Source organism: Podarcis erhardii, assembly GCF_964252035.2.
Source record: "Podarcis erhardii genome assembly, chromosome: Z".
Taxonomy (NCBI): Eukaryota; Metazoa; Chordata; class Lepidosauria; order Squamata; family Lacertidae; genus Podarcis; species Podarcis erhardii.
In genome coordinates, this window is record NC_138504.1 from 38983401 (window position 1) to 38999785 (window position 16385).

At 45.9% G+C, this 16385-nt stretch overlaps 1 protein-coding gene across 4 annotated transcripts in view; it reads left to right on the forward strand.

The window, feature by feature from the left end:
* GAPVD1 (GTPase activating protein and VPS9 domains 1) overlaps positions 1–9241 on the forward strand; it is a 40752-nt gene extending 31511 nt beyond the window's left edge. For all 4 annotated transcript variants that reach the window (XM_081847434.1, XM_081847436.1, XM_081847437.1 and 1 more), the window contains 7 exons: positions 689–798; positions 1784–1943; positions 2205–2392; positions 3010–3223; positions 4215–4287; positions 5892–6089; positions 8212–9241. In XM_081847434.1, the coding sequence (XP_081703560.1) occupies positions 689–798; positions 1784–1943; positions 2205–2392; positions 3010–3223; positions 4215–4287; positions 5892–6089; positions 8212–8352 (1084 nt within the window). In that variant the 3' untranslated portion in view covers positions 8353–9241. The remainder of the gene's footprint in view (positions 1–688; positions 799–1783; positions 1944–2204; positions 2393–3009; positions 3224–4214; positions 4288–5891; positions 6090–8211) is intronic.
* Positions 9242–16385: the final 7144 nt, after the last annotated feature.

Sequence of the window (16385 nt, forward strand, 5' to 3'; positions counted from 1 at the left end):
AAGGCTGTTTGATGTATAGAGGCAGACACGGTGGGCATTTAGCTCTATGCTAAATAACATTCCCTGCTTTTGGAAGCTCTGTTTAGAAATTCTCCAGTGTATAACTTGAGAGTGGAAACTGCCTACTGGTTTTCTATGCTCTTCCATCACCATGAAGGCAAGTGACTTGAATTGCTCTTTTGGGGGATGGGAGAGGCCCTGTGGCATCTATCCTCTCCTGGTGTGTTCTTCCAGGGGATTTGGGGTTAGACCTTACAAAAATGGATTCCAACAAATGGCTCACAATACAGTGGTATCTCTGGTTACGAACTTAATTCATTCCGGAGGTCTGTTCTTAACCTGAAACTGTTCTTGACCTGAGGTACCACTTTAGCTAATGGGGCCTCCCGCTGCCGCCGCGTGATTTCTGTTTGCATCCTGAGGTAAAGTTCTTAACCCGAGGTACTACTTCCGGGTTAGCAGAGTCTGTAACCCGAGGTACCACTGTATAAACTTCTTCCTGTTGGAAAATGGAGGAGAGCAGATTCATATTACACAATGAGCATTTCCATGTGAGGTGCTAAGAGTCCACCACCACCTCTCTTTTTTTGGGAGCCACTGAAATAAAATAAATTGATTTTGGTGTTTATATGAAAATTCAAGGCAGAAATGAATATTTTCTCTCTCCCCCTCTGCCCCTTCCTCCCAGAGATGCAAAGAAGAAACTGCGGCTTGCCCTCTGTTCAGCAGATTCTGTGGCCTTCCCTATGTTGTCCCACTCAACGCGGAATGGCCTTCCAGATCATACGGACCCTGAAGGTAAAATACCTCTTTTGACTTTCAGACTTCAACAGCAAGAGGCACACTTGACACATGACACCACTTAGAAATGTGTAAAATTGCTGGAAATTTTGAAGTAGGGACAGGGTGGTGGTGTCCCTGTCTCCACCGGAGGAAAAGTGGAAAATTTGAGAAATTTTATTCTGTTTATTGGATACCTTACCCACCCTTCATCATAAAGCCTCAGGGCATAAGTTATACAATACTTAGGGCTATATTTTAGTGTTAATCTCTTTACTGTGGTCAATGAACCAGTCTTCTCTAATGCTAGTCCTACTCGGAGTAGACTCATTGAAACAAAAGGGCATAACTTTTTTAAAAACAAATTTTTAATGGTTCTTAAATGAATACAGATACAATAACTATTAAACACTTATCCAGCAGTAAGGACATAACTAACATAAATCCTTTGACTTCACCGTGTCTGCTCTGAGTAGGACTAACATTGGATATATAACTCATATCAAAGTTAGACTTATTTTACTTCTTTGACACGGTTTGTCACTTAGAACAGGGGTTGGTAACAACATGAGTTAACATGAACATGGTGGGCCTTTAGGTATTACTGAACCAGATGTCCCATCAGCAACCATGACCAAGTCACCTGCTGGTAACTAGGCAGAGCATTCTTCTCCAACCTGGTGCCCCTCAGAAATTTTGGACTACAACTGCCTTCAGCCCCAGCAAACATGATCAGTTGGGGATAATGGAAGTTTTAATCCAGCAACAGGTTGGGGAAGGCTGATATAGCGTATGTGTGTGTTAGTGTGAAATGTAGACTAGGAAGTGTATGAGAGAAATCAAAGTGTTGCCAAATATAGAGTCTATCTCTTGTGCTCTAGTAGATGGCAGGGAGGACAGCAGGGGGCGATCCCACAGGGCCGCAACTCGGGGGGGGGGGATATTACCACAATGCTCCTTTACTCACTTGGTTTCCGCTCCCCCTTTCCACCATCTTGAACAGACAACGAAATTGTATGCTTCCTAAAAGTCCAGCTAGCTGAAGCCATCAACCTTCAGGACAAGAACCTGATGGCTCAGATCCAGGAGACCATGCGTTGTGTTGGCCGCTTTGACAACAGGACCTGCCGCAAGTTGCTGGCCTCAATTGCTGAGGATTACAGGTAAATCCCTTACCTTCCATAAGAACACAAGAAGAACCCTGCTGGATCAGGCCCATCTAATACAGCAGATGCCCCCAGGAAGTCAACAAGGGTCTGCATCTCACTTATATAAATTTGGGAGTAGAATTATGCTGTCACTTCTCATGGGGCAGGTGCTTTGAAGCCACCCTAAACAGCTTGGAGCACCTCCCCCAAACTTGCACTTTCCAGATGTCATTGAGTTGTACAACCCCTTTCTTCCCACCCACCCCCAAATCCCAGGAAAAGGGCTCCCTATATTGCCTACCTGACACAGTGCCGCCAGGGTCTACAGACCACCCAGGCCCATCTGGAAAGGCTGTTGCAGAGAGTCCTGCGAGACAAAGAAGTGGCAAACCGATACTTCACCACGGTGTGCGTGCGGCTGTTGCTGGAGAGCAAAGAGTCAAAGATAAGGGCGTTCATTCAAGGTAAGCCACTCCCGGCATTGTGCACAAGAGATGAAGTGGGATGTATGCAGTGTAGGGCCAGGCACACTTTGGTTCAAAGATTTACTAGGAGACGTTGGGCCATTGGCTGTACCCTAGTGAATGGTCCAAGACGCATTAAGATAAAAGGGGTGAGGGGAAGACTCATAATTGGAGTTTTAGTCTGCCATTGGGGAGACCTTGACTCCAGTTTGAGCTGCTATGATCTCACAGAAGGGGCTTCTAGTCCCACTCTGTGATATCAAGCCACTTGACGTTCTAAGGTAGGCAGAGAAGGCAGGAACCAGTCATGGAATAGGAAGCAGCAGGCCCATGTGGTATGTATTGCTGGTCTTGGTTCTTGTGCAGATCCAGTTAAACATTTCTCCCTTGGAAGTACTCTTGGCCAGCTCTCCTTTGCAACGTGTGCAGGTTCTTTGCATAGGGAATAGTGGTGCACATGAACTGCCAAGTTCAAATGTCATGGCTTTCCTGGAGAAGACATGGGGATTGTAATTTTGGAGCAGCTTCTAACAATTCCTATGTTGTGTGTGAGAAGAGAGGGTGTGCTTCTCCCTCCCCAGCCCTGTTATTTCCTCCCTTTTGCTTTGTTGCCAAAGATTTCCAGAAGCTGACGGCAGCGGATGACAAAACTGCCCAAGTTGAGGACTTCCTCCAATTTCTCTACGGTGTAATGGCCCAGGATGTCATCTGGCAGAACGCCAGTGAGGAGCAGCTCCAGGATGCTCAGCTGGCAATTGAGCGCAGCGTCATGAACCGCATCTTCAAACTGGCCTTCTACCCTAACCAGGATGGAGACATCCTGCGTGACCAGTGAGTGGGACATGGCTGGTTTCTTCAGGCTTGAGCAATAATGGCAGCAGAGGCCAAGCCACAGCCGCCTTTCCTTGTGTGCTTCCTCTACTTCTGTGCAGGCCCAAGTTTGCTTCTGGTTGTAGCTTTTTCAAATACCCTAATTCTGTTCCCTTCTGTTGCATTGCTTCCTTTGCAAGAAATGAGTGTTCATTTTGCACACTTGTTCTGAACTTGGGGGTTTTGTTAGGGCTTTCATTTGCCAGCCTGAGGGCCACATTTAGTCTGGGAAACCTTTCTGAGGCTGCATGCAAGTGGAACAAGTGGGCGGAACAATGGGTGTAAATCCTACCTTTGTACAATACTCTTTTTTTACTTACCCATTTTAGAGGCATTATCAGAGTTCAAGGACACATTTCAGCCAGGCAAAACCACTCAGGGGGTGAGTGGAGGGTGTGGCTTGGGAAGAGTTCCAAGGGGCAGATTGAGAGGCCTGAAGCCCTCAAGCCTGAGGTTCCCCACCCCTTCTGTATTGGGCCCAATCTTACCTCTCCCTCCTCCGCACCCCCCTGTATATATAGCCTGTCCTTAGAGGCAACAAGAGAGAAAATGAGGGCTTGAGATTCTGGAAGAGTGGCAGCCTTGCCAACGCTTGGTTTTTTCTGTGCCAAAATAAGACAGGATAAGCGTGGATATTCTGATCTGTCTCTGAAGCTAGCAGATTGGTTTTTTTAATTGCAAGTTCTTGTGTCCTTCAGTAACCTCAAAATGTTACTTTCACTGAGGCATTATATTTAAATACAATTAGTCGCTTAAGCCATACAAGTTATTGGGTTGACAGCCCAGACTCTTTTGTAGGACAGATTTTTGTAAGGGGTGCTGCTGCAAGGAACTGAAGGTTGCGTAAGGAAGCCCCCTGCTACCTAACGGTGCTCGCTATGCAGAATCCCAGATTGTGCCATCTATATTACTTAAATTGTTTGGTTCTCCCCCCTCCCCCCTTTGTTTCTAGGCTTCTTTACGATCACATACAGAGGTTATCTAAAGTGGTGACTGCAAACCATAAAGCACTCCAGATTCCTGAGGTAAGTCCTTGGTGGTGCATGGCACCTGAGAGTAAGACTTTGTCTGAACTGTATCACTTGTGACTGAAGATGGTAGTTCATGATGTGGACTGGTTACAGATAGGTAGCCGTGTTGGTCTGCCATAGTCAAAACAAAATAAAAAAAATCCTTCCAGTAGCACCTTAAAGACCAACAAGTTAGTTCTTGGTATGAGCTTTCGTGTGCATGCACACTTCTTCAGATACACATGATGTGGACTGTCACTGTAGTATGGGGGTAGGGGGTTGAATTTTGCACGCACGCGCACACACACACACAGACAGCCAGTTTGGATATGCTGGAGTTGGGAGAAGGAAGAACTCTTCTCCCTAAACATTCAGATTGATTGTGTGGAAGTGATTGTCCTGTATGGTTGAAAGTTTGGCCATGTGGCTGTGGCTCAATGGCAGAGCATCTGCTTTGCATTCAGAAGGTCCCAGGTTCAATCCTTAGCATCTCCAGGAAGGGCGGAGAGAGACTTCTTGTCTGAAGCACTGGAGAGCCACTGCTGCCAGTCATGTAGACAGTACTAAGCTAGAGGTCGTGCTGTGTGCTTGTGTGCTTGAATGCCATTCCCTTTCTGGGCTTGGGGATCAGATTAGACCGAAAAGCACCCAATAACACAGTCTTAGTTCTGACTGAATTGGTAAGTACATGAAAGGGTTTGCGTCACTTAATATTTGCAGGCACAAGTTTTTCTCCTCACCACAGTGAGGTCTGGAAGCAGTAGTAACCGTCCTGTGGCTCTAGCTTTTCTAAGTGCATCCAGTCCTTTTAGGCTCAATGGATAAGTAGTCCCAGCAAGTCCATATTTGGTAGCATGTGGAAGCTTCCTTGCCTTTTGTGTGCTGGCTCCCTACAAAATCTTCATTGTTTTGTACCAAAAAACCAAAAACATCAGTGGTCAGAATCAGTGCAGTTTTGAAAGTTTCAGTCTGCCTTCTTGATTCAAAACAGGCCTCTGGTTGTTTCCAACCGTGGGTGAACACTTGCTCCTGGATCTCAGGAATGATCATGCAGAATTTGTTTACGATCCAAATACAAAGCAAACAGGAAAGTTTTCAAAATACGTAGTAGGTGTTAGTTATAATATCGCATAACATTTGCGTAGAGGTCTCAAGCATTTGGAGCACATCACTCGCAGGTTCTAGTTGTAATATTTCCAGCAACCTAGTAAGATAAGTTACAGATAGGTAGCCGTGTTGGTCTGCCATAGTCAAAACAAAATAAAAAAATTCCTTCCAGTAGCACCTTAAAGACCAACTAAGTTAGTTCTTGGTATGAGCTTTGGTGTGCATGCACACGAAAGCTCATACCAAGAACTAACTTAGTTGGTCTTTAAGGTGCTACTGGAAGGAATTTTTTTATTTTGTTTTGCCAGTAAGATAAGTCAGCGTTAGTATTTCCCAAATTGCAGACTGAGGCTCCAAGGGTGAGCGAGTGTGCCTTGTTTGAAGCCTCCTAGTGAGTTCACAGCCAAGGTGAGATTTGAACTGGGGACCTTCTGACCTTTTAACAGTTATGCTACACCAATCACAGGTATTTTAATAAGCTTGCATATTTACATTTTCTGCTTTCCTTTCAGGTCTACCTCCGCGAAGCACCATGGCCATCAGCACAGTCTGAGATACGCACCATCAGCGCCTACAAGACCCCCCGGGACAAGCTGCAGTGTGTCTTGCGGATGTGCTCCACAATCATGAACCTGCTGAGCCTGGCAAATGAGGATTCTGTTCCTGGGGCAGACGACTTTGTCCCTGTTCTCGTCTTTGTTCTCATAAAGGTAAGGGTGATGTCCCCACACAAGAGCCTTGCGCCTCTCTCGCTCATGAAACAACTCAGACTGCAGACCGCTTGTTAGTATTTCCCTACATGAAACATTCTCTGCAGGTGTCGTAATTTTTTTAAAGTGAACTAGCCCGGTTCCTGCTTGCTCTGCTCTTTGTTTGCACTGGGGGAGTATTCAAGAGACATGGCTGAGAGTAACACAGTCCATCCTCCTGCCCCTGTCTCCCATCTGCCATTTTGCAGCACCTGTGGGCTAGGCTTCAAGCCTGTGACAAAAAGGGACATTTGCTCTCCCAACTGCAAGGTGCAGGTCTGTGCCCAATAGAGATGGCTTTCCACACCCAAGAACCATGCAAAGGTCATGGGGGCTATTGGGCACTCCTTAGAAGAAAATATCCAGTAGGTATGGAGCAGAATATACTGTTTTAGGCTAGTCTCCAGTCCAGTCCAGATGGCTATAATAATAGAATTGTATTTTTGGAAGGGACTCTCAAGGGTCATCTAGTCCAACCCTCTGCAATGCAGGAATCTCAACTTTTAAAGATACCTCCCCAAAAACTTACAATTCCCAGCGTAAACTACTGTTCCTATTACTCTTGGTTGTGGGGGGATGCTTTACATCAGGCATCCCCAAACTCGGCCTTCCAGCTGTTTCTGGGACTACAACTCCCATCATCCCTAGCTAACAGGACCAGTGGTCAGGGATAATGGGAATTGTAGTCCCAAAACAGCTGGAGGGCCAAGTTTGGGAGCCTGCTTTACATGTATGCTGTGCCTTACCTGCTTCTGTCTGGTTCAACTCCTGTGGCAGCTGTTATCCAGTGGCTGGACCAGGCCTTGGGAGGGGGGTGCGTCATTGGTGAAAAGAGTCTCCAACAAGCACAGTGCCTCCACCTGCTACTTCACTTAATCCTGCCTAGGCAGGGGCCGCAAGGTGGCATGTATGGCTTAAGGTCCTTTGACTTCTTCCAGGCCAGAGGTGTGACTCCTCTGTACCCTTTTCTCATGAGAGGGTTCAATTAGGGGGTGTTCAGTGTCTTTCTCTGGAAGGCCCTGCCCCTCCTGTGCTGCGTGGTGTGTGGTCCGTCTCCATCCTTTGGCTCTGAGCTAAACCCTGACAAACCATCTCTCTTTCTATGAGGGAGAGAGAAGGGGCGCAGAGGGGTGGTCATCAGCCCTTTCAGTGCCCCTTCTTTCCCCCTTGGCCAACATTATCTTCTGGGAGAGAGGGACACAGTTCCTCCCTCCCAGCATATCCTACCCTACATATTATTTTTTTGAGTGGTGGGGAAGAAATGAGATTATAATCTAGGTTGCAAGCAGAATAAAATTGGAGGTGGAGGAGGGAGAGAATTGGGCTAGGGAGTCTTACTGCATTTTGAGGGGGAGGGTGTACCCTAGCTACTGCCTCCATCCTGTAGTGGGGTGGTTGGAAGGGGGCTAAAAGTCTCAGCTCCTTAAGGTATCCTTGTTCATGGGGACCCCACCCCGATCCTTCTGGGCACCTGCAGTTTGCTGCTGCTGCCGCCAAGGAACCAAGCGCCACCATCTTCCTCCTCGGAAGGCAGGTACCTTCTCCATTACTTCTTCAGATTGCAGAGTTCAGAGTTCAGTTGTATTTCTAAATGGTATTCTTGCCTGCTTTCCAAGTCGTTATAACAGGGGGCGGGGGGGGGGGGGGGGCTAGCATGGTGCCCTCAATATGTTGTTGGACTTGAGCTCCCATCATATATTATGATGATTAACTGCTTGATGCCAAAATAGGCTTCTAAGCAGCTTACAAGTATAAAAACCCATTGCACTAGCGTTAAAATATAAATACTCTTACTTAAAATATGCAACAAAACAATACCATTAGAACAACAGAGTAATTAAAACGGGAGTCTCAGGTTGAGAGAGCAAAGGAATTGCCTGTGTAAACAGGTGTGCCTTCAAAAGCAGATGGGATGCCCATGCAGATGGGGACCTCTCATATTTCAGCAGGGTGGGCATTCCATAACATAGGTACCATGGTGAAAAAAAAATTATGCTGGCTAGGGCTGATAGGAGTTGGAGTCCAACGACCTCTAGAGACAACAGGCCTGCCAACCGTGACATATATCTCTTCCTCTCTGCAGGCCAATCCGCCCTGCTTGTTGTCCACTGTCCAGTACATCAGCAGTTTCTACGCCAACTGTTTAACTGGAGAAGAATCCTACTGGTGGATGCAGTTCACAGCGGCAGTTGAGTTCATTAAAACGATAGACGAGCGCAAGTAAACCCAACCCAGCCAGCATCTCTGCTGAGAACCAAATGGCTCACAGAGGAGGACCTTTATGAATGTATGAGGCCTGGTCTCTGCCCATCAGGCTACAGGAAAACAAAGAGAGAAGACCTCCATGTGTAAATACTGTAAAGGAGTTCCAAGCATTTTCAAACAAACCTTTACTAATTGGACTAATTCCAGCAGGGTGTATTTTGGGTGTGTGTGCTTCCTTTTCTTTTTGAATCCTCTTTCCCATAGAAACTAGCACTGTGTCAAATCATAATTAAAATAAAAGGGACCACTTGTTAAAGTATCCTGGAATCTCCAGGCATTTTTTCTGCTGCCACAACCTCCATGTCAAAAAAAAACTTCCTTAACAGTTTAGTTAGAACTTTTTAAAAACTTGGTGAGTGGAGAGAATAAAGGTAAGCACTTTCTAATGATCTTTATTTACGAGAAATCATTTGTCTTGTTGAGATGGAATGCACCAGTCATAGAGGAGAGTTTGCAGCAAGCGAAGGGGTCAAACTTGAATCATGAAAGAGCGATGTATTTATTAAAATGTAAATGCTCACCAAATGGTATACTAAAACTGGAAGATATTCATATGGCCTTTATCATAATTAGACATTCTTTCTAATTTTGGACAGGGCATTAGAGTTATTCATCTGTTGCACAAAAGAGGTGATGTTTAAGGGTTTATAGGGGGAAGCGGGATTGCTTGAAGAGAATTTAAAATATAAGCAAAAGAAAGAAACATCAATAACCTTAAGTTTGTTTTGTTTGTTTTCCTTCGGAAATACTGTGTATACTGTACAAACCCGAAATGGAACTTTCCCCCTACGAAACCAGAATCTGTAATATATATTTTGATTATTCGTATTAAAAGCATACATCAAGCATTTGGGTGAAAATCTTTGTGTGTCTTTTGGCTTCTCATTCTCTTTGCTGTTTGTAGTTTTAAACTGGTTGTATCTAGGATAACACTCCTCTTTTTCAATAAGAAAAACAAATATATAGGGGTTTATTATACAAATTATGGGGCTGCTTTTGTGTGTGTGTAAAAGCAGTTGGTTGAGGACTAGGCATAATCTCTGGCTATCTTGGAGATGTGGGGTGGGGGGAAGCAGAGAGGAAAATGGGGAATTGGGGTTGGGGGGAGGTAGAATGAAGTATCCAGGATGAAGGCCAGGCTGGCTGACTGGCTTCCTGTACAGCAGGACTCCACAGATCATTTCTTACTTATATAGTGCTATCTTTCTGCAATGACAGGGCATGTCCCCGTCCCAAGGAGCTTACAATTTAAACATAGATACAAAGGGATATAAGAGAGGAAGTGTTCCTAATCAGAGAAAAATAAGTAACTCTGTGTGTGTTTTGCTTGTACGTTACATAATAGTAAATGGACTATGATAACCCCCCTTTCCCCAGTGTAACCTTAGCCTGGGGAGCCTGTGATTTTCCAGATGTTAGGACTCCCAACTCCCATCGGCCCCAGGCAAGGATGGATCAACCAAGGATGATGGGAGTCAAGAGTCTAGCAACAGCTGGAGGGTCACAAGTGAACATGCAAACAGGCCCCAGAGTTTACAGTTGTGTTTTCTTTGACATAGCAAGCTCAGCTCGGACCCTGCCTTTGGCACTCTCACCACGACACTTCTGCCTGTGGGTTTGATCAAACTTGTTGCTGCACATATTGGGGGAAAGAGCTAAAGTGTTGTTTTCCTCTTGAGTTTTACAAGTTAAAATATGATGGATTGTACAATCAAGGGGTTGTCTCTCAGTGGTAGAGTATCTACTTTGCATGCAGGAGCTCCCAGGTTCAAACCCCAATGGCATCCAGGTAGGGCTGGAGAGACTCCTATCTCCGAAACAGTATGGTTGCTTCCAGTCAGTGTAGGCAATACTGAGCTAGATGGACGGAAGGGTTCTCAGTTACATGTATACTGAGTAGCAGCACCTCTCCAGGCTTTCAAGCAGAGGTCTTTGTCATTATCTGATTCCCCCTTTCTCTTTTTGGACAGTATAGGAGAGGGGTTACGAACCTCTTCCAATGCTGTTTGACTCCAACTCCCATCATCCCTGATCCTTAGCCATACCAACTGGGACTGATGGGAGTTGACATCTAACAGTAGGGGGACCAGGAGTTCCCCACTTCACTGCACCCAGAGGCAGAGAGCAGGGTTGCTTTGTGTGTGATGGCCCAATTGCCACCCATACCTTGTTTTCTGGGAACAAAATTCATAACAGGTCCTTCAACTCTTGTGGATAAATGTATGTTGGGTTAGTTTCTGGTGAGCGACTGTTTCGTTTCCACTTTAAAAACAGAAGCATGAACGATGAAGGCTTAAAAGACAGAAGCATTGATGTTTTTTTCAATCGGCACATTTCACTTCTGTTTACGAGACTGTTGGCCATTTCGCCAGCTGCTCTATTTCATGTTCCTGAATGGGATATTCAACATAGCTTGAAAATAGACCCAATGGTCAGGTGGAATTTGTGTGGATAGAGGGGAAACAGCCTTGGGGGAGCCGGAGGTAACCAATTTCCAAAATAGTGACTGATTTCCCCCCTTTGCCGTGCTAATTAGGTTCGACCAGCATTTTCTGCTGTAGGCATATTTTTGGTGGGTTATTAGGGCTTTGTATACTTTTTTGGGGGACGCGCTTTGGGTTAAACCACAGAGCCTAGGACTTGCCGATCAGAAGGTCGGCGGTTCGAATCCCCATAACGGGGTGAGCTCGGTCCCTGCTCCTGCCAACCTAGCAGTTCGAAAGCACGTCAAAGTGCAAGTAGATAAATAGGTACCGCTCCGGCGGGAAGGTAAACGGCGTTTCCATGCGCTGCTCTGGTTCACCAGAAGCGGCTTAGTCATGACCCGGAAGCTGTACGCCGGCTCCCTTGGCCAATAAAGCGAGATGAGCGCCGCAACCCCAGAGTCGGCCACGACTGGACCTAATGGTCAGGGGTCCCTTTACCTTTACCTATACTTTTTTTTAAAGCGTGGACAGAAAGATAGGCACATTTGAATTTGATCCAGCCTAGTTTTTGGAATGGTGACTGCAACTGTTGCTCAGAAAGCAAAACGTTTGCTGCGTTCCGCAAGAGCCCTCAGGGAGGCTGTGCATTTAAATCACTGGTGTCTGGCACAGAATTGAACATACCAAAAACCTTTAAAAATAAAAATAAAAAATCAAATTTCTAGCCCTTACAATGAAAAAATAGAGAGCTTGCTCTCACCAAATATTTGAAGATGAGTTTGAATGCCTGCTTCAGTCGTCACTCTTGTCAGCTACCTGCTTTATGAGTGGTACCACGCAGAGGGGAATCCTACAGTAGAGTCAGAATCTGTGTTTGTCTGCATGGTACTGGTAAGAAAATGTTGCAACGTATCCCCAATATGTTTCTGTTCAGCCAGGTTACCTCTCTTTCCAGCATGCCATTCTGTTCCATAGGCTCTTGTTTCCTACTTTTCTTTTCCAGCTGTCACTCAACATTCTATTGCTACTGAGCATGCTCAGTTCTTATTGGGCTGCTTTGTTTGGGGGGGGGGTGTCCTTTTTATTTTAAGGAACTATTTGTCTTCTACAGACCTTGCAGATACCTCACTTTTCTTCTCCTCAGTGGCTCCGTTTGGTTATTAGAATATTACATCTGTATAAAATGTCACATTTCTGTCCCTAAGGCATTGGAAGGGGAGGGGGCAATACTTAACTTCTTTGCACAAGAGCCAGATTCACACTTGGCCAGAAGTGGGTGGGAGTAGTCTCACACCCACACGCTTGCAATGCATACAGTTTCCCCTCCTCAATTCCTGCAGATGAGTTTAGGAAAGCAGCTGTCTCTTGGGGGATTTCCCCCTGCTCCAGTCACTTGCAGACTCGATATTTCCAGCTGAGATTCAATTGCATACTGGCACTGCAAACTCCAGATTGTGCAAGAAGTTTTGCACGACCCACTTCTCTTTCTCGGCAAAGATTTGACTTTCTGCAATAAGGAAGAAGTGATTGCAAAACATATAATATAATAATAAAATTGTCCAGTAGCACCTTAGAGACCAACTAAGTCTCTAACGTGCTACTGGACATTTTAATATTTTTTTATATATATTTCAGCTGCGTCAAACCAACACGGCTACCTACCTGATTGGAAAATGCATAGTAAAGTGTGGGACCCTTGCTTTGATTCAGCATCATCTAACCTCCCCACAGACAAATCAGACTAAATGCTCATTTAAATGGCTACTGTTATTTAATTTACCTGCAAACACTTGATAAGCATATACAGTAATCTGGAGGCACCCTCCCTCTCTTGGGGTTGTATCAGTGATGTTCCCGGAACACTCTCACACACCTCTTCCTCCCCTCTCTGCAACACACATACCTCAGCTGCTGACACTGCTGTGGGACTCTTTCCATGATCTCAGGGCTCCAGCATTAAAAGTGAGGTGTTTTTCTGAAAGCCCTATCCCTGGCAAAGACCTGGGCATATTACCTGTGCATGCCTTGAGTGACATCTAGTGGCCAAGTTTCTGTACTACCCTAGGGCTCCCCATTTAGTATGACCTCTGTGACCTTAGGCGCTGTTAAGAGCATAATAGAATCTGCTGGATTAGGCCAATGGTGCATTAGTCCAGCATCCTGTTCTCACAGGGGCCAGCCAGAGTCCCTAATGGGAAGCCCACAAGCTGGAATCAAGCAAATGAGCATCTCCCCTTCTGCGAATAGTATACAGAAGCATAGAGCCGCCAACTGTGGAGGCAGAGGATAGCCATTGTGGCTAGTAGCCATTTAAAGTGTTATCCTCCATGAATTTGTCCAACCTGCTTTTAAGGCCTTCCAAATTGGTGGCTGTTCCTGCTGATGTCAGTTACTTATACATCACTGCCTCCTGCGGGTCTGAGTTTCAGAATTTAATTGTGCCCTGCTTGAGTAAGTCTGAATCTTTCTACATTGGATGTTCCTGAGTTCTAGCATTATGAGAGGGAGGAATAAAAATTTCTCCTATTCACTTTCTCCAAGTTATGCATCACTGTATGAACTTCTATCATGTCCCCTCTTCCCTGCCTTTTTTCCTTTTCTTTGCTAAACTAAAAAATCCCCAATGCTGCAACTTTTCCTCCTAGGAGAGCCACTCTCCGCCCCCCCCCCCCCGATTATTTTGGTTTTCCTTTTCTGAACCTTTCCCAACTCTGCAAGATGCTTTTGGAGTGAGGCAGGCAGAATACCCAGTATTCCAAATGCAGTTTTGCAGTTGTATACAGTGGTACCTTGGGTTAAGAACTTAATTCATTCTGGAGGTCCATTCTTAACCTGAAACTGTTCTTAACCTGAGGTACCACTTTAGCTAATGGGGCCTCCTGCTGCCACCACCACGCGATTTCTGTTCTCATCCTGAAGCAAAGTTCTTAGCCCGAGGTACTATTTCTGGGTTGGCGGAGTCTGTAACCTGAAGCGTCTGTAACCCGAGGTACCGCTGTATATCAACATTATGATATTGGCAGCTTTATCTTCAAGTCCTCTTCTAATGGTGTCTAGCATGGAGTTTGCCTTTTTTACAGTTGCTGCACACTGGGTCAACAGTTTCATCAAGCTATTGACTACAATCCTAAGGTCTCGTTCCTAATCAGTTTGCCAGTTCAGCCTCCAATGTTTCTACATTCACTGGTGATCTGTGAAAGAGCTCCATACGGAGTATTTTCCTTATTTTTGGTTGTTCAGAACTGCTGGGGTTGTGTGTGTGTGTGTGTGTGTGTGTGGTGTATGATTTGTCATTTCAGCCAATCCCGGGCAGCTGACCTTACAAAATGCTGGGCCTGAGTTGTGCCAATCTCCTCCGCCATGGCAGCTCTCCCCACTGCCTCCACTCCTGTCGTAAAGTCCCTGCCGTGTGATTGACCTTGAATCTCATTCGCTCGCTGCCGGCATTTTTCATCCCCTGGAAGATGGCGTTTGGGGACCTTTCCATCATTAAGTGGATTTACAGCAATTTCCTTATGTGTTTTCTCCAAGGGATTGTGTTATGAGAGGCACATTAAATCTCCATTAATACCTCATTATCCCACAGATAAGATTACCATGATAATGAGGCAGAAATTCTAATTGTCTCACTTCTTATTGTGCCTTTCATTAAATCATATACCTGGAAGCGTGAACAGGAGGAGGGGTGTTCTTGAGCCAACAGGCCCCTGGGAAGGCCTACAAACACACGTATGTACACACCGCTCCAGGTGTTTTGGGTGGGTGGGGGTCTGCACAGAGGGGCATTCCCATAGAGCACTAGTGGATTCTCTGGGATCCATTCCTTAACGGTTTAAGAACCGTTACATACGTAAACTACCTCTGTTTACGTATTCAAGGGCCAGCAAGGCCATTGGGCATAGGGAGGCAACTGCCTCAGGGGGCAGAAGTTGAGGGGGCAGCAGCAGCAGCAGCTCCTTGACTGTTCCCTCTGTAGGAGGGCAGGAGCTGGAGTGCACTGTGTCAGCAGCCCTCGTGTAGGCTGGGGGATTCTGCTATTGCTATCCTGATGCCAGCAATGAAGTTTAGTCAGCTCTCAGTAGAGTCACCATATGAAAATGGGAGAGGGAGAGGGTGGGCACCATATTGTCCTTTGCCTCAGGCTGCACAATGTCTGGGGCCAGCTCTGCTGAGGACTGCTGAACATTCAAGTGTAATAAGAGTCTTAAGAGCCCTTCCAGACATCCTTTTCATTGCACATTCATGATGATTTGCGATCCCACTTTTGAAATTGCTTGCTCCTGCAAAAGTTTCAGGGTGGGCAACCTGCTTCATTTCCAGTCGGCGTACATCCTGTTAATATCCTGCTGAAATCCTGTAACTTTTCATACCACAAATGTTCTGGCTTGTATTTTTTCATTCTGCTTTCGCTGCACCATGGAGCAAGAGTTGCCTTGCAAGTGACAGTAATGCAATACAGTGACATTAGGGACATGGGTGGTGCTGTGGTCTAAACCAGTGAGCCTCTTGGACTTGCCGATCCGAAGGTTGGTGGTTCGAATCCCAGTGACAGAGTGAGCTCCCATTGCTCTGTCCCTGCTCCTGCCAACCTAGCAGTTTGAAAGCACCCCAGTGCAAGTAGATAAATAGGTACCGCTGCAGCGGAAAGGTAAAGGGTGTTTCCATGTGCTCTGGTTTCCGTCACGGTGTTCCATTGTGCCAGAAGTGGTTTAGTCCTGCTGGCCACATGACCCGGAAAGCTGTCAGTGGACAAACACTGACTCCTTTGGCCTGAAAGTGAGATGAGCACTGCAACCCCATAGTCGCCTTTGACTGGACTTAACTGTCCAGGGTCCTTTACCTTTTAACCTTTTTACCTTACAGTAACATTGGCAGAGCACTGCAGAACTACTGATAAAGTGGAATGATGCACTGATGGTCCAACATGAATCTACCATAAATGCACTATGTAGCAAAAACATCCCCAGTCTAAGGTGTCCATAAGTCTGTTGTGAAGTTTGGTTCCACGACACTTAAGATTTTGCCATGCTCCCTCCCCACAAGACCTGCTAGTTTGGAAATGATTCTGCGTGGCAGGGAAACTTGGCTGCTTACGTTAAAAAGTATTCTTTCTTTCTGATCATGGCAGAGGTGCTCCCCACCCCATCCCAAAAAGGTGTTATTGACTAAGCACAGAAACGGAGCACAGAAAAGATGATAGGCTTGAAGACAGGTAGAGTCCAAGCTCTTTGGAAATCTGCTGGCTGCGATAAAGCAAATGTGTTGCATGCAGGAGGTTCTGGGTTCAATCCAGGGCATCTCCAGGTAGGGCTAGGAAGGCTCCCTGCCTGAACCCCTGGAAAGCTGCTACCATGCAGTTCTAAGCTAAAGAGAATGATGGTCTGACTATGTACGAGGCAGTTTTCTATATTCTTACACACCCCACATGCCCCCTCTGGTAAAAAAAGAATCTTAAGAGTCCTTTGAAAAGAGTCGTTTTCTGCCCAAAGCACCTCTGCCAGTCAGAGAATGCATTGCTGGGCTAGATGGGCCAGTGGTCTGAAATCAACACAAAGCAAATTTGTTA